This window comes from Ostrea edulis, chromosome 2, assembly GCF_947568905.1.
Source record: "Ostrea edulis chromosome 2, xbOstEdul1.1, whole genome shotgun sequence".
NCBI lineage: Eukaryota > Metazoa > Mollusca > Bivalvia > Ostreida > Ostreidae > Ostrea > Ostrea edulis.
Genome location: NC_079165.1, coordinates 3,647,646 through 3,666,537, shown reverse-complemented (window position 1 = coordinate 3,666,537; position 18,892 = coordinate 3,647,646). Strand labels below are relative to the sequence as shown.

Genomic DNA, 18,892 nt, shown 5'->3' with positions numbered 1-18,892 from the left:
TTCACCAATTATTGTTTTATAAGATACCAAGTGTGAGCCAAAATTCCATAAAAAATTGGTACACTCCTTTTGAATACTGTCTCTAGCCCATTGTGGAATCGATATAACTGACAATGAGTACCATAATTTAGACATGAACAAGGTATTAATTAAAGTGGCTCTACCTTGAACTGCTAAGGATCTCTGTCTCCATAAATTAAGAGTTTGCTTAATGTTTTTAACTTTGTCTCTCCAATTTAAATTTTCACACTCTACTCCATTTTTGCCAAAATAAATACCAAGAATTTTCATGACACTTGTCTCAGAAACACTCAATGATATCTTTTCCTGTTCAAAACTTCTACCAGTTCCTATACACATTATTTCAGACTTGTGAATGTTTATTTTGGCACCAGATGCTTTTTCATACATGTCAAATACTTTGAAAACTTCAAAAACAGAATTTTTGTCACACACTGTCATTGTAGTATCATCAGCATGTTGAAACATCAACCCATTCTTTTCTGACATTGGTATTGGAATGCCTCTTATTACTGTATTTTGTTTCATGACATAATTCAGAGGTTCTGCTGATAAAACATATAATAATGCAGATATTGGGCAACCTTGTCTAACAGAATTTTTAATAGGAAAATATTTTGTTAAATGTCCATTACACTTTACACTACTGTATATATCCGTATAAAATATCTGTACCCATTTTCTAAATTGGGTTCCAAAACCAAATACTTCTAATACATCAAGTAAATACTCATGACTCACTCTATCAAAAGCTTTTTCCTGATCAATTTTAACCACATAACCCTCTAAATTATCCATCTCTACCATATCAATCACATCTCTAATGCTAACTAGAGTATCTGCAATATCTCTTCCTATTATACAACAAGTCTGTGTTTCAGACACAATATTTGGTAATACCTGTTTCAGTCTATTTGCCATAACTCTTGCTATTATCTTATAATCTACATTTAACAGGCTTATAGGCCTCCAGTTTTTCAACAATTTCTTATCTCCTTTCTTCTTGTATAACAACGTAATAACACCCATTTTCATAGAGTTAGACATCGTTTGTTTTCTGTTAATTTCTTTAAATAAATTGAGTAGAATATCTCTTAATTGTGGTAAAAACATTTTATAAAATTCAACAGTCAACCCATCAGATCCTGGGCTTTTATTATTAGCCATTTCCTTGATTGCAGTTTCAATTTCTTCTTTGTTAATATCCCTTTCACACATTTCCTTATCATTTTCTTCAATTTTTCTATTCACATATGACAAAAACTGTGCCTTACTTTCAGAGTCAATTCGCACTGATGAATATAAGTTAGAATAGAAATTGTACTCTATTTCTAAAATTGAATCTATATCCTTCTTTATTTCTTCTGTGTCACTCAACAATTCTTTTACTGAATTTGATTCTTGTCTTCGTTTTTCTAAATTCAAAAAATATTTCGTGCATTTATCTGATTCATTTGCCCACTGTGCTTTTGATCTAAGTATTGCACCCTGACACTTTTCATTTTCAAAATCTGACAATTCTTGTTTGATTGCTTCATATTTTTCAATATCAACTTGTACTCCATTTGCTAAATTTTGTGAAATTCTTTGCATTTTGTTTTGTAAACCATAATATTCTTTATTTCGTTCCCTGGCTCTAGTTTTGCTAAAACTTTGAGAAAACTTTTTGAGCTTGTATTTCAAATTATCCCACCACACCAACATTGAATTTTCATATAATATACAATTTTTTTCTCTTTCAATAATTTCTACGATTTTTGTTTTATATGTATCATCATTCAATAGCAAATTATTATGTATCCACAACCCTGGTCCTCTTTCACAAACAGTATTATTCAAGTACATCACGACCATCGAATGATCGCTTAGTGTAGTTTCAACATAAAATATATTTCTAACATATGTTCTTATAACGTGTGAAACTAGAATATAATCTATTCTACTTTGAACTAACATGTTTCCTACTAACATTTTTCTTGAAAAAACTTTTTCTCCTCTATTTCTACTTCTCCATAAATCTGCTACACCATGTTGATTCATCATATTGAACAGGGCTTTGTAACCCTGGTCATATACATGACGTGTCTTACCACATCTATCAATCTCTGCAAGTGTGTTATTAAAATCACCTAGTATTATAAGATTCACTGAATATGGAATGATACTAGACATATCTTGAAAAAAATTGGCCCTTTCTTTTGCAACGTTAGGTGCATATATGTTTATAATATCAAAATTTTCATCATTTTCTTTGTATTTTATATGTAGAAATCTACCATCGCACCCTTTTACATATTGAATATTATCTTTTAATTCATTTCTAATCAAAAAAGCTACACCCTTTGACGACGTCTCAGAGTTATTGTACATAATACTTCCTTTCCATAAATGTTTATATTTTTCAATGAAGTCATCTCGCCAATGAGTTTCTTGTAAACCAATGATATCATACTTCCTTTCATCCAATAAACTAAATATCATTTTCATCTTATTTACATTACACAATCCATTACAGTTCCACGAAGTTACTATCACCATGATTGTAATTAAGAATAAGAGTTTGTCCATTCTTTCCATTTCATTTATTCTTTTTTGCGTTTCTCTTCTTCTTCAATTTCTTTTTTCTTTTGCCTTTCCCCTCTACGATGATGATTTCATTTTCCGAATCTGTTCCTACATTAGAGTCACTCTCACTCCGCTCTTGAATCATGTTTTCACAATCTTGAGAGGCTTCATTCAATTCCCGTTCTTGAATTTCGTTTTCACCATCCTTAGGGGCATTTTTATTAGTAGACATATTCACTTTATCGTTTTTATTCACAATAATTTGATTTTCTGTCGTCTCAGTATGTTTCTTTTGTTTTGTTTCCGCACAAATAAGTGATTCGTCTATATTTTCGTTCTCATGTTGCACCCCTTCGTTCGCCTCTTCTGTTTCCATATTTGTGTTACCCTCTAACACGTCCTCTTTCTCCACCTCAGACACTTCCAATTCATTGTTTTCTTCAGAACTGTGATCACTCATGCAACACTGGCATTTAAATGTCCATTCACCACACTGCTCACACAAGTGATTTTTACAGGCCCTCGCGTAGTGACCTTGCTGCTTACACTTGAAGCACACAAATTTTGGACATGCTCTAAATAAATGATCACTCGCGTAACACAGCGAACACACTTTCATTTGACCGTTATGAATACACCTATGATACTCCTTTTGAAATTTCACAGTGTATGGAAAAGAGGGCATATGAGGAGGTAGTTTCACCCTAACGTACCTTGTTCCGTCAGCAATTGTAGTTCCAGGATAAAATCGTCTGTTAATAGGTGACAGCAATTCAACACCCATTGATGTTAAAGTTTGTTCAATCTCTCCATCATCTATGTAAGCAGGAAGGTGTAAAAAACTAACAATCAGTGAAGTCTGTACAACTTCACGACATTCAAACAAATCATTGCCAAGTCTTATTCCTTCCAGCAAATATTGTGTTGGTGCTTTTCCATCAAGAGTAAGTTCATACAAATTACCTGATTTAGGCACATATGCATAAAGAGACCCCAAACCACAGTTCTCATTGACGAATTGTATTATTCCCTCGGGTTTGATGAGAGAATTGTCTCTAACATTTACAACCACAGTGTTCTCACGACAGTACTTTCTGTCTTTGAATAAATTGTTTGATCCGCCAAGATGGCTGCCACCCGACGTGGCTGCCATCTCACGTTTATGCACAATTATTTACAATGTTCTCAAAGTCTAACTATTTTACACAGAAAATTGAAACATATATACATAAAGCCTTCTGCAGAACAGCAGTCGGCAAATATACTACTCACAGTAGACGCAAAAAGGTAAATTTTCCGACACACAAAATTTCCTCGTGCTCACTACAACAAGTAGACCGGAAGTCCCCAGGGGATATTCTCTACACCAGAGAAATTTGATGTAGATGAAAAATGGAGGATATGTACAACAATATTTTGAAGTTGAAAAATTTCAAATTTACTTTATTTTGTCAAAAAATACAGTTTTAGTAGAAGGTAATCTGAAAAAATTTTAAAACCCCTGCTGGACTCGAACCTGCGACCTACAGTTCAGCATTCGGTATTCTAACCCACTGAGCTACTCGGCTAGGTATTTAAATAGAAAAGGAAAAGTCAAATATTGCTGATATCGATTTTGTCATCCATGTTTTTAAAGGAAGTCAACAATTATGACGATGTAGAGTACTACCTTAAGTATATATTTTTTATTACTGAATGCATAAGAAACTTTCGTTTATAATCTGCTGTTTAATGTTGCATAGATAAGCTCTTTCTGCTCTGAAAGATGTATGAAATAGGTCAAAATACGTAAAAGGTGTTGTCATTGGGTCAAATTCATGTAATAAAGAGGGTTTTATGATGCATGCGTGCTTAACGAATTTTTCTTATATAAAGTGAAAAATTCAATTTCTTATAACGTTACATGAACAAAAAAAAACCAAAATGTTTTACTATTTCAACTGCTTACCCCTATCTCGACAAACTTATCCTGTATCAATTTTTATGCACTAGATGCGTATTTCGATAAATAATGTCTCTTCAGTGATGCTCAAGCCGAAATTTTGGAAATTCGAAATAACATTAAAATTTTAAAAGCTGAAAGAAAAGCAGAGTGTCAAACAAAATGCAGCCAAATTTGTCCTAGGATAAGAGCTATGCATTCGGGAGATAATCCTTAATTTTGAAATGAATTTCTAAATTTTATCCCAGCAATTAAATATACATCCGTATTTTTAAGCTAGTAACGACAATACATGGAGGATTCCTTTCCAAAGATGTAGGTCAAAGAGGCTTGTTTCTCGTTATGGAGGAGTCAAGCAGAAACGCATCTGTTTCTACGATAGAACTGGCTGTAGCACAGTTTCACAAAGCGGTTCGAACATATTTCATTAAAAAGCCGTTATATGATACAGTAATAAGTGCTGTATTTTCTTAATTAGGCTCATACCGTACAATAATAGGGAACAAGGAATAAAGGGTTTACCTACAGACATATACAAATAAAAATCAATTCTTTAAAAACTGTTTATATATCAACTGTTTAATGTTTAATAGATAAATCAATAGAAGTAGCAAATATTTCTTCCATAATACCCTCCTCCCCCCAATAAAAAACGAACCTTGTGAAAATTGTCATTTATAAATTGGACAAGGGGCGATTACTTCTCTCAAGACAAAATTCAGTTTAATGTGCATATTTCTACAGTATAATATCAATAGCGTCTTCTCCAGAAAATTAATTGTCAAGAGTGATCATATTTCTTAGTTAATGCTGAGACATAGATGTGTATAACAAAAATGTTTCTGGTCAATGGAAATGAGAAAATGATGTCCGACAGACTTTTCTCACGGAGAAACTTTACCAAAGTACAGTTGACTTTTGCAGAGTACATGTTCTGATAAACATCACTGATTAAATACTTATTACTCATAGGCAAGTTACCACAGACGGTGACGCCCAAGGTGCCAGGCACATCTGAGTCGAAATGTCGGTCGAAGCATAAACCGTCACCGATTCCGGCATTTACACGTTTTCCAGAATCAAAACATGAATGCTTGCGAAGAGAAGTCGATGAAGGCTATGCCTCTCGACTTCTCTAAAGAGAATAGTCCGGTACATCCTATTCCGTGTGCGCAAGAATCTGTTGAAAGGAGTAAAGACATATTGTAAGCATAGTGATACAAGTTAATTGATTGTAAGTTCTGTAAAAGAGTGACCACTGGCATTTAAAGTCGGATTCACATGTATATTCTGAACTAAGTGGAGGGACAGAGGTCTGAATACTGAAGAGTTACAGGGCGGATCCAGGAATTGTGATTACAGGGGGCGCCACTTTAAGAGGCAGGGGGTCTGGGGACCGCCTTGAGGCCCTGGATATTATAGGTTTTATAGAGCTTGAAATATGTCTCCTATTTAGCCATTTGTAATATTTTCTATCATTTTTTATAAGGTGAAATTAATAAAAATGACGCAAATTTTAAGAGGTTTTGGAAAAAATTAAGTTCTCCCAATAAAGTATTTCAAGAAATCAAAAGATTTTGTTATTTATTTCTCCGGGAGTGGAAGAAATTATTGCTTCTTTTATCGTTTGGTACATTTTTCTAAACAAGATACCACGATTTACCTTAAATTTGAAAATTTAAGGGGGGGCGCCGGCTGCGCCCCCCTTAAATCCGCCACTGGATATGATGTTATTGTGGTGATATGATATTGTCATGATATTGCTGTAGTGATGATAAGATATTGTTGTGACATTACAGTCAGTAGTGATGATATAATATTGCTGTGACATTACAGTAGTGATGATATAATATTGCTGTGACATTACAGTAGTGATGATATAATATTGCTGTGACATTACAGTAGTGATGATATAATATTCAACAATAGCTAAGAATCATGCAAAATTGGAATAAGCGATTTATCCTGTCAAAAAAAAAAAAAAAAGAAAAAAAAAAGAGATAGCCTATAAATGAAAATCTTTCTTACTTTACAGTACTACAGGTGTAGTTCATAAAAATTGTGATGATTTTTTTAATATATCATGTACTGCTTGCGAAAAGATAATTGACAAATTGCCAATTGCTTTCTGTAGCGCATAATATGTATTCTATTGGAAAGTACAGAGTTACCTGCCCATACAAAGCACGATACTTTGTGATACTTGAGCATCTAGAGAATATATATTTTCAAAAAATCATTCGTATTATTTTCATCAATCATCCTCTTACATAAAACGTGGTTTCTGCATGGTTTTGTCATTCTTCGTAACTTGTTCATATTCTTCCGTGGATTTAAGAATACTAGTATTTTTCAATATTAGCACTTCCACAAAGATAGATATCTTGCGCGTTTTTCAGATGTTTTAGAAAATAGAACGAGTTTGTTTAATTCATATTGATTGAAAACTTGAAACCACAATATGTTTCGGATTTGTCTCAACTTGTGTGACAACATGTATGATGACACGCGATTGCCTCTTTAGCGTCCTCGTTTGGACGTCAAACCTGCTGTTCTTGTCCTTCCAGTTAACAAGAATGAAGGTGAGCTCTATTACAACATTGTCTTTCTGTAAAATTGAGTAACAGTATATTGATAGCAATACCGATAAAATGTTTACAAGAGTAGGTTGGGCGTATTATTTGTATTGATGTAATTGCATGGGGTACAAGGCATATTATATTATAGACCAAAAAAAAGATTTCTTATAAACTCTGTATCCCACCCCTTAGTGAATTTAAAAGGAAAATAATTTTTTGATTCTGAAAATGACGACAAAAAACCTAATTACGATGTTTCACACTCTAGAGAAAAAAAACCCGAAAAATATCAGTAGTCAGATTTGCCACATTGTATGTGTGAAATGTATTTCAGGATGCAAATCTAAACAATATATGTTCACTTTTCTGTGGGGGTAGGTAATTCGTGAATGATGATGTAAATGAAGAAAACATATTTATAAGATTTATCCACTAAAAGAATACACATCATTCTAGTACTATATGTTTATGTGTTGAAATACATGAAATTCTTACAATGCTTTCTAGTAAAATATTATTGACGAAAATAATACATGTATAACATTTTATATATCTTTCTGTATATATAGTATATCTATAGTATATAATATTCTGTCCTTTGTATAATAAAACAGTGCAATTTGTTTTATTGTGTCTAGGAAAAGGTAATATTACAAAACGTTGGACAAATAAACTTTTGTTTCTTGAGCACTCTGAAACAGAATACCCAAAAAAAAAAAAAAAATTAAATTATATCACTTTTACATCAATAAATGACTTCTTGGTTCAAACCCCCAAAAAATCGATGTTACAACATGATAATAATAATAAATAATAATAATAGCCTTTATTTATCCATGATGATACAAATTAGCATACAGTTAGTTTTCATTGTGGTCCTGCATTAAAACATATACAAAACATAAAATTAGTAATTAAAATTAGTAACCAAATACATGAATACATAATAGAAAAAAATCACAGCACAAAACAAATGTAAAATAGTATTCAAATATGAACTCATGATAGAAAGGAGAGAAAAAATCCAGCATAAGACATATATAAATATATGCCGGTGTCGTAGCATACAATCCCCCCCCCCCCCCCCGCATAGACTTTTCCCCCGGAAAAACGGGCCCGGGATAGACATTCTCCCAGGAAAGATGGGCCTGGCATAGAATTTCCCCCTTGGGAGAATTAACCCGGGCCCAATTTTGCCCCAAGGAAAAGCCATCCCAGTATAGAATTTCCCCCTAAATGACAGTATGCCTTCCCCCCTTCTTACATGTGAGTTATGTATCCGTTTCCTGTTCTATTACTAGAATTCCCTTGCTTATCTAGACCCAGGAATTTTTATTTTTTTTATTTTTTAAATTTTGAGCAGGGTCTTGTGTATATCAATCATCATCTTATGTTTTTTTAAGGAAATTATTCAAATAGTGTAATGGTATATCAAAAATTCATCCAGACATCTTAAGTCTTTGCCGTTATTTACCAGTATCTAACATTTGAAATAGTGAAGTTGGGAAGAAGTTAATGGGTTTTTTTTTTAATTTAGAATTTTGAATTTTATTAAACGGGAAAATTAAATTGCTTAAATCTATACAGTGCATCTATTTTACTTTTCAGATATTTTGTATATCTTTTAGTCGACTTTTTACGAAAAATCCTAATGATAACGACCATCGTTAAAGTCTTTTGAGAAGCTTATTGTATTTAGTATATGCAATTCAAAGTTTTCAGCGTGTAAACCCAACTTCAACGTCTAAAAAAAAATCGTTTATTTTATGAATATCGTAATCCGGAAACAGGAGGGGGAAAATTCTATACCAGGGAGGTTTTTTTCCGCCCAGGGGCAAACTCTATACTGACTTTCTACATAGGGGGAACTTATATGATGGGGCGCTTTTTCTCCCTATGGGAGGAAATCTCTCCCGGGCCCGTTTTTCCGGGGGAAAATCTATGCAGGGGAGAAGTCTATGTTACAACACCGGTACACACACAGTGTCACATCGCAACTGCATTCAAGAATTAGGCACATACCCTATCAATTAACTAACATAATGCCTTATAATACGTGTATGTGTATAAGATATTGGATTTTAATCCATATTCCTCTGATGAAATTTATATCGAAAATAATGAATAAGTTGGTCTATTTTGATTTCCCCAATATCACCCGATCAAATGTAGAATATCTTAGACAATGAATCTTAACCCCATTAATAATGGTCATACTGTGTATATTAAAATACATGTATTTTTAGAAACTTCTCTCAGAATACATTATTTCCTGGAAAAAAAATACATTATCATACACATATTCTAAAGATTAATGTAAATGGTAAATAATTTACTTAAAATAAATGAAACAAAATAATTACCCATGTTTTGTTTATGATCTAAAAAAAATTCTTCTAAAATTGTTCTATTATATACAGTGAACAGCCAAGGGCTTTGCCAAAATGCAGGAGAAATGCATCATCTTTATTCTTGCTGTTCTGTCATGTGTGGCCTTCTATCGATCTGATGGTTTGATCATTTCACCGCGATTGTACTCACCAGGTCGTACGGACTTCGCTTTGGACCACAGATTCTACAACTACCTAGGTACAGAAATTTCATTTATTTTAAAGATAAGTTGTTTTTTTAAAAAATCGAGTGTAAATACATTTGTTACCATGTCAACCAATAAGTCTTATAACCGTATCTCTTGAATAGAAGTCCTTTGGGGATCCGGGTTAGAATTAGCTGCAGAAATGTAGCTCTCTGAAAAAATATTGGGACAGATCAGAGAGCTACAGATCCATCCCTTATAAAAACCTTAGAGTTACGGCGCATAAAAACATGCGCACGGTTGGGGCCTTAAATCGCTATGTTCTTGCATCTTCATTTCATGAATTTTATATAAAAAAATTCCTAGTACATTTTTTCTACAATACTTGTGTACCGTTCTGCAGCTAGGTTAGAATAGGTCCTTAATACCCCCTTCTTGTCGTAAGAGGCGACTTAAGGACGGTCTTTCGGATAAGACCACAAAAACTGAGGTCCAGTGTCACAGCAGGTGTGGTTCAGTAAAGATCCCTCTCTGTTCAAAGACTGCAAGCGCCGAGCATAGTCCTAGATTTTGCAGCCTTTCACCGGCAATGGTGATGACGTCTCCATATGAGTGAAATATTCTCGAGTGGGACGTTAAATAATATACGATCAATCAAGCAATCTTGAATAGAATACTGTACTCCGTGTTGTTAAAAATATTGGTAAATATAATGTCAGCGAGATTCGTCAGTCCAAATATCCAGCCTCGACCAATCTCGCTGAGATTATGGTAAACACAGTCCAAATTTTCTTTCTGTTGCTTTGGAACTGCATGGCTTAATATTCCTTCAAACTCCGAGTCTTTCGGCCTTCAGATATATATGTACTAGCTTCAGGACGAGAATAAGAAATTCATATGTATACTATTTCACTTTCACGGATAGCATGAAAAGTAAATCAACATGAAATATAAGACAGACATTTACTATAATTTATTATTTATGTTAATGACTTCATTTCATTATTTTTGTTTTATGCGAAATAAACATAGAGCAAGCTTTTATCTGAGAATTTTTTTGAGTGCGCCGTTCCCAAGGAAATTAACCCAACCTTTGAGAGTGTGTGGTTACACATGATACTATACCCATAATCAATCAACTGGGGTCTAGTTCCAACTGAATCATTCACCGAGTTGTGACAGAAGTAGATAAACGGAAATTATTTTGACATTGAAATGTTGTACAAGCAACAATCAAAATGCACTTAGACATAAAAAGAAACAATCATATTTAGGCCCCTAAGATCTTTCCAATGTATGCGCAATGTACGATTTAAGGTAACTCCATACTCGCAGTTTTATCTGATACAAGTTTGAAAAATGTATTTATTTCCATTCATTAGAGTTAAAACTAACAAATTATCAAATAAAATACATATGTCATCACACTTTTTAAGATACGAGACGTACATAAACAGAATTATATATCACCGTCAGAAAATTGCAATTTTCCTTAAACAGCATTATCAAAATTTCATAAAAACTGGTTATGACGATATAGTAGCATTCATAACAATTTCATGAAACTGTATCTTCACAAAAATATACAAAATGTCTGTAAAAATAAAGGAAATCTATCGCATAATAGATATGATAAAGAAATCAATAGAAACAGGTTTATTGCCCTTGGATTCAATATTTTAAAACGTATCATTGATTATTCATCTTTAACTTAGACTTTTAAAATAGTTTATTTTTAACAAGATTTTTTACAATAACTATCGGAAAAGACTCCAACAAAATTTATGTTCCTATCACACATAAATGTAAATAAAGCATTGATTTTGCAAAATCTGATGACATCACAGGAGGGTGGAATTACTTTAATTATTTCTGTTTAAAAATAATTTGGTCGACGTTATTAGTTAAAATTGGACAAAATAGTTTACACACTAAAACAAACAAACAAACAAAGCGTTAGACTTTTATAAATACTACTAAAAAGCTATTTTTAACGAGTGCTCGACTATGAAAAAGCGATAATCGAGTACTTGTTGACATCCTAGAATTAACCTTATATTTTCACTGAAGAGAAAACATATGCATGTAAACGCCGTCATTATTCTTACCAGAGAGAACTATGGCGAAACTCACGGAACTGAGAAAAGCTCAACAGCTGCTGGTAAGCGAGCAAGGCGTCAACAGATACAGCATGAAGGGTGGTGCTGATTACGCAGCGACGATCTTTTCCAGCTTAAAGCCCAGAGGTGTCATATTTGTAAGCAATTATCAATTCTTTGTCGAATACATATAATATTATTAGATAAATGAAGTTCAATATTCCTTATCAGTGGCAGGTCCATAAATTTCTGAAGAGGGGGGTAAAAGGCTGGGGATCTGGGGGCTGTCTTAAAGCCCTCGGATGGGTCCAGGAAGAAGCCATGGTGGGGATTTAGGAGGCGAACTTGAAGCTCTTGAGTTCTGACAAAATAAGACTGTATATTTTAAAGTGTTGGACATTTCTATAAGATATCAATCATATTTGTGAAAGGGGGGGATGGCTCGGCCCGCCGACTCTGGATCCGCAACTGCTTATGACGCCATATGATTAACGGGTATTTTTGAAACTACTGATATTGTCAGTAAATGTCTTCTTTTACTAGAAACATCCTCTGCGATATACAGATCGAAGATGCAATTGGAGGCGTTGCAGGATAAATTATAGGCGAAGAACATCAAGACGAATGTGGCGAAAATCAAGGAAAATTAATAGAAAGTCACATGACCGGAAACTAAGAAGACGGAGAAAACAAAGAAAATACGTTCGAAATCGATACAGGAATACAAGATCCAGATCACGGGGTAGACGAAGGGGATTGAAAAGAAGACAGAGTCGCAGAAGAGGACGGGTTCAGAGAAGAAGGCAGAATTACAGAAGGCGGAAATATGGAAAATTCAGGAAAATGTATAGAAAGTCACATGACCGGAAACTAAGAAGACGGAGAGGGAGAAAACAAAGAAAATACGTTCGAGATCGATACAGGGATACAAGATCCAGATCGCGGGGTAGACGAAGGGAATTGAAAAGAAGACAGAGTCGCAGAAGAGGACGGGTTCAGAGAAGAAGGCAGAATTACAGAAGGCGGAAATACAGAAAATTCAGGAAAATGTATAGAAAGTCACATGACCGGAAACTAAGAAGACGGAGAGGGAGAAAACAAAGAAAATACGTTCGAGATCGATACAGGGATACAAGATCCAGATCGCGGGGTAGACGAAGGGAATTGAAAAGAAGACAGAGTCGCAGAAGAGAACGGGTTCAAGGAAGGTGGAATTACGGAAGAAGGCGGGTTTACAGAAAAGGACGGAGTCAGAGGAGAGGACGGGTTCACAGAAGGCGGTGGGGGTACAAAACAGAAAAAATTGTTTTAATGGTTTTCAAGTAGTACATGTAGTTAACAAATAAAAACCAAAGGCATATCGAGAGCAGAATGTTTTTGCTGATTTTGTCGCTTTTATACGAGAATGTAAATTTTGTCTTCGAAAACGGTCATTCAAGTACAATTACTTTGTTTCGGCCTTGAGTATCCACCTTGTGTTTCTAAATCGTACCAATATTGTATTGTTACGGATTCGTTCACGTGGTTTTGTTGTCTAAAACAGTAATTCATCGTACAACTCATCTAACTTCGTTTCGACCTTGAATTTTCAAATTATACCATTATTGTATTTTTCCGGATTCTTTCACGTAATTTTCTCTTCCAAAACAGCAATTCATTCAGATCCATAATTTGTTGACTCGCTTTGGTAAGCTACCCACGTTGGGTATAAAGTATAGAGGTTTCTTATTTATTTCTGAATCCTCAGAAGTGCCACTCATGCCAGGATAATTCCAATGATCATGGAAAGTCAATAAACAATCCCACACTGGTGAAGAATACTAGAAACATTTTCAGTTGTAGTCTGTCGGGTGAATGAACAGAACAAGGCAATATGATATAAATTTATTCATGTGGTGAACTCTTTGCACTACAACATGCGATGCAAGTGTAAAATAGTATGTTGATTTTTTAGAAATACAAGTTTTGGTTGTCCAGTGTGGTGGGAGATTTCTAACACTCTTCGCTATTATTACATTATGAGTAATCTGACCTTGATTTTCGCCTTGAAGAGATTTGAATTTTGCCGCCGTACAACTTGCAGAAATATGCCGTAGTATCGTAGCGACTAATTTAGCCTTCGGTTCTAGACCACATGACTAAAGTTAACCAATCAAAATATATGCATGCCGTACAGGCCTCTAACCATACAGTGATTTGTACAGTTGCATCCGTTCCCACACAAACCTACTTATTTTGTACTGTAGGCTACCGTACAAGCACGAAAGGAATATTAATATAAGTACAAATAATTACATCAAAAAAACAAACATTAAATATGCTATATATACATTGTAACAATTGATAGCTTTCACAACACCTTGCCTAAGAGTGATAAGTACTTAATGAGTGATGTTTACCAAAACATGTACTCTGCAAAAGTCAACTGCAGTTTGTGAAAGTTTCTCTGTGAGAAAAAGTCTGTTGGACGTCATTTTGTCATTTGCATTAACCAGAGATATATTTGTTATATACATGTACATGTATGTCTTAGCATTAATTAAGAGATATGATGCTTACTCCTCCTAGGCACCTGATCCCACCTCTGGTGTGTCCAGGGGTCCGTGTTTACCCAACTATCTATTTTGTATTGCTTGTAGGAGTTATGAGATTGATCACTGTTCGTTATCTTCACCTTGCATGATCACTTAATTAATTTTCTGGAGAAGACGCTATTAATATTAAACCGTAGAAATATGACATTAAACCGAATTATGTTTTCAGGGAAGTAATCATCCCTTGTCCAATTCATAAACGACAATTTCCTCAAAGTTCTTTTATTATAGGGGAGGGGGTATCATGAAAGAAATATTTCCTAATTAATTTAATTTATCCATTAAATATGAAACAGTTGATATATAAAACAGTTTTTAAAGAATTGATTTTTATTTGTATATGTCTGTAGGTAAACCCTTTATTCCTTGTTATCTATTATTGTACGGGGTCGGTATGAACCTACTTAAGAAAATCCAAGACTTATTATTGTATTATAAAAAGGTTTCTTAATGAAAGGTGAAAACAACGAACAGTGATCAACCTCACAATATGAAATATGTTCAAAGCGTTTTGTGAAACTGTGCTACAGCCAGTTTCTATCGTAGAAACAGATGTGTTTCTCCTTGACTCATCCATGACGAGAAACAAACCTCTTTTACCTACATGTTTGGAAAGGAATCATCCATTTATTGTCATGCGTGATCTCGTCGAGGTACGGGCAAACAGTTCAAATAGTCAAACATTTTTTATTCATGTAACGTTCTAAAAAATTGAAATTTTATATATAGAAATTCATTTCAAAATTAAGGATTATCTCCCTCACGCATAGCTCTTATCCTTAGACGAATTTGACTCAACTTTTTTGGCACACTGGTTTCCCCTATAATAGCTCTAAAAAATCATTGTTATTTCGGATTCCAAACATTTCGGTTGAGTATTACTGAAGAGACATTATTTGTCGAAATGCACATCTGGTGCATCAGATTTGGTACCGTTTAAGTTTTACATTACGACCCCTGGGTCGAGGCCTCTGCTGGTGGACTGTTAGTCCCCGAGGGTCTTTACAGCCCAGTAGCTAAGTACTTCGTTACTAACTTGAAAATACGGATGTATATTTAGTTGGTGTTATAAAATTTAGAAATTCATTTCAAAACTAAGGATTATCACCTTCACCTATAGCTCTTATCCTTAGACAAATTTGACTCCACTTTTTTTTTTGCCACACTGTTTTCCCTATAATAGCTCTAAAACTTCATTGTTATTTCGGATTCCAAACATTTCGGTTGAGTATTACTGAAGAGACATTATTTGTCGAAATGCGCATCTGGTGCATCAAAATTGGTACCGTATAAGTTTTACATATAAGAAAAATACGGTATCAGAAATACATGATTAAACTTTGGACTATCTCTATATTTTGAAGTTTTTTTTAAGCACACATGCATCACAAAACTCTCTTTATTACATAAATGAGATAGCCCAATAGTGGGCCACATGACAGCACCTTTTAGGTATTTTGACCCCTATTTCATACATCTTTAAAAGCAGAAAGAGGTTATCATTGCAACATTAGACAGCAGATTATGAACGAAAATTTCTTTTGCATTCAATTACAATAAAATATGCACTTAAGCACCTAAGAGATCCATCCCTGCTTCAAAAGCCGTGAGAGCGGAGCATAAGCCTAAATTGTGCAGTCCTTCATCGGCAATGCTGACGTCTCCACATGACGCGACGTTAATTATTATACAAGAAACCAACCAATTATTTTCAACATTTTTTACTCTTTTATTAAACTCAGCAAGGAAGAATCTGGTTGAATTCCAATTGTTTGACTTTTCAAGTATATTTCATCTACTGGTGCCAACCACATGCATCTTTAAATAACAACACATAACAACTCTGAACTTTTAATTTCAATTATTTATTTCATGAACAAAAACACATAATGTATATAAAAAAAAAAAAATATGAAAATCTGGATAATGATCAACATTATGCATTTATTGTTATGTACACTATTTACAAATGAATGATGTCTTTTCATGCAATCATTTATTCACTATTTGCAGCTACACCCCGCAGCACATTTACACGTGTCAGGTCGGATACACTCTATTCTGTATGCGCAGAAACATGCTGAACGGAGTGTAAATATACTGTAAACACAGTTATGAAAATTAACGGAATTTCATCTTTTCGGTAAGAAATTGAAAATAAATCGTTGTGTAAAAACTTACCACTGTATTTACAATCTTACATCCGGGACATTTACAGCCGGCTTCACATTTACACCCAGAAGCACAATTACACCCAGTGGAGGGACAGATGCCTGAACACTGACAATTTCCCGCTAGAAAGAAAAATGTATCACAATGGATAGCGGTAACTTGATTAATCATTAAAATTAATAATTACTTACTTATTTGGCAGTTGCATGGGTCAGACATTTTTCTTAAAGTGGAATTCTGAAAGAATTTTTAAAATCAAATTTCAATAAAAATGATATTAAGATTCAGTCACTAGAATTTTGTTAATTGTGGTATGGCACCAATATATTTCACATTTAGTCTAGTATCTGTTTTTCCCTAACATAGCTCTTCCAAGTTTATTATTTCGGATTTCAAAAATTTCGATTGAGCATCACTGAAGAGACATTATTTGTCGAAATGCGCATCTCGTGCATCAAAATTGGTACCGTATAAGTTTTACATCTTATTCCACCAATTGAACATAAAGATAATACATAGCGAAAGGACATTTACCTTTGATTACGAAGTGCAAATAATTCCTTGAGGAAAGTGGTGTTTGTGTTCAAAACAAGATGAATAAAATATGTTTAGTTCGTTTGCACACGATATACAACTATTCAGTACCGTGTGCAAATAATCGATTGAGTATACAGTTCCGTGTGCAAAATGTATAGCTTTAAAGGAGCGGATTCAGGAAAAGAACGCATGTCAACAAACACAAGACAATTTATCAAACACAATACAGCGACTGGTAACGATATTTTATCTTCTTTGTTTATTATTTGTTTATTTTACTGCATTAAACAGCAGATTATAAATGAAAATTTTTCTCACACTGAGATAACAATAAAATATGCAGTTAAGCACATCTTTCCTGCAAAAATGTTAAACCAGATTGAATATACTACATCTAAATTCACAAATAACGACTTTTCCTTTCAATACTGAATAATTGTATGTGTATGCACAAGTTCTCCAAATATTCATCATGATTATGATGTGTAATATTGTATAGCAGTATACAACACGAAGATAAAAACAAAAACATACCTTTGATTAGGAAGGCTGTACAATCTGCTTCACAAACAGTGTTTGTGTTCAAGGCAAGATGAATAAGGTGTGTGTATATATATATATATATATATATATATATATATATATATTGCACACGATATACAACTATTCAGTGTGCAAATATTCAATTAAGTAAACAATACCGTGTGCAAAATGTATAGAGTTCAAGAAAAGTCCGCAGGTCAACGTGCGCAACGCAACTCCCTAAACCTAATACAGCGACTGGTAACGATAGTTAAGGATTACCCGGAACGACGGATAACAAACTAACAAGTATGCTAAAGAAAGATTTTTAAAAAGTATTTAAATAATCATACATCTTCTAAAGAAGGAAGAGATTATTTGTGCATTTTACTGCATTACACACCATATGACAATAACATTCCCACTGAGCACCTGTTTGCTGCAATTTTTTAAAACCAGATTCAATACTACCATTTACATGTATATGCACAGACGACGACTTTTGCGCACAACACAAAATAATGATATATGTATGCACACGTTCTTCAAATATCCATTGTCATATTCAAAACCTCTATAGCAGTATACAGTGTCGTGTGCAAAATTGCATATCATGAACTCAGTGTGAATCTTAAAATGGTTTAAGTTGGATTGCTACTCCAAAATTAATTTAACTAATGGCTCGTTAAAGCAGTTCACGCGAAGTATGATTTCACAATTCGAATGGGTGATACAAGATTTCATTTATACATTGACTGCTATGATTTTAAAAATGAAAAATGTTATTTCCTTTGTTTCTGAATCTTTGTTACGTTTATTGAATGGCATATTGCATTCTCACAGTGTTGCGTCTTGATGTTCTGTCAGTTAAAGGACACAACGCATGTTTCTAAACTTTTTCATTTTTTCAGCAAAATTAACTCTTTTTATGCCTAAAACTACTTTAAATGTGTTTTAAATGAAATATTTTGCGTAGTTTTCGAGTTTGAAAGCGATGAAATTCAAATCTTGCGATATGCATATTTTCTTTCGCTAGTTTACGCGCCATTTTGTGTGACGTCATATGCGCCCTCGGGTTTGAAAACATCTATTAGCCATTTCACAAACAGATTAGATTTAATCGACAAAAAAACAATTGTCACGTTAACGGCTTGTAAATAATAATGCATTAAGATGTATTGTGCCGTGCTCGGGTGTACTAGTTGTCGGTAGAAAGGATTTAGAATGAGTATTTTTCAATTTTTCGAAGGAAGGTACGAGAAAAAAGACGTGGATAATTTTTTTGTTGGAACAAGAACTTTACCTTAAAAAACACACCCAGTCAC

At 33.9% G+C, this 18,892-nt stretch overlaps 1 protein-coding gene across 1 annotated transcript; it reads left to right on the top strand.

Moving 5' to 3' along the window:
- The first annotated feature begins 7,084 nt into the window (after positions 1-7,084).
- LOC130052420 (protein SON-like) lies at positions 7,085-13,108 on the top strand. Its single transcript, XM_056157333.1, has 4 exons — positions 7,085-7,110; positions 9,528-9,696; positions 11,755-11,900; positions 12,286-13,108. Exons 2-4 carry the CDS (start codon positions 9,552-9,554, stop codon positions 13,066-13,068), a joined length of 1,074 nt encoding a protein of 357 aa, XP_056013308.1. The 5' UTR covers positions 7,085-7,110; positions 9,528-9,551; the 3' UTR covers positions 13,069-13,108.
- Positions 13,109-18,892: the final 5,784 nt, after the last annotated feature.

Coding starts and splice junctions, on each gene's coding strand:
- LOC130052420 (XM_056157333.1), top strand. CDS start 9,552: ATGCAGGAGAAATGCATCATCTTTATTCTTGCTGTTCTGTCATGTGTG. Junction 9,697..11,754: donor CAGATTCTACAACTACCTAG/GTACAGAAATTT, acceptor TATTCTTACCAG/AGAGAACTATGGCGAAACTC. Junction 11,901..12,285: donor AGCCCAGAGGTGTCATATTT/GTAAGCAATTAT, acceptor TTCTTTTACTAG/AAACATCCTCTGCGATATAC.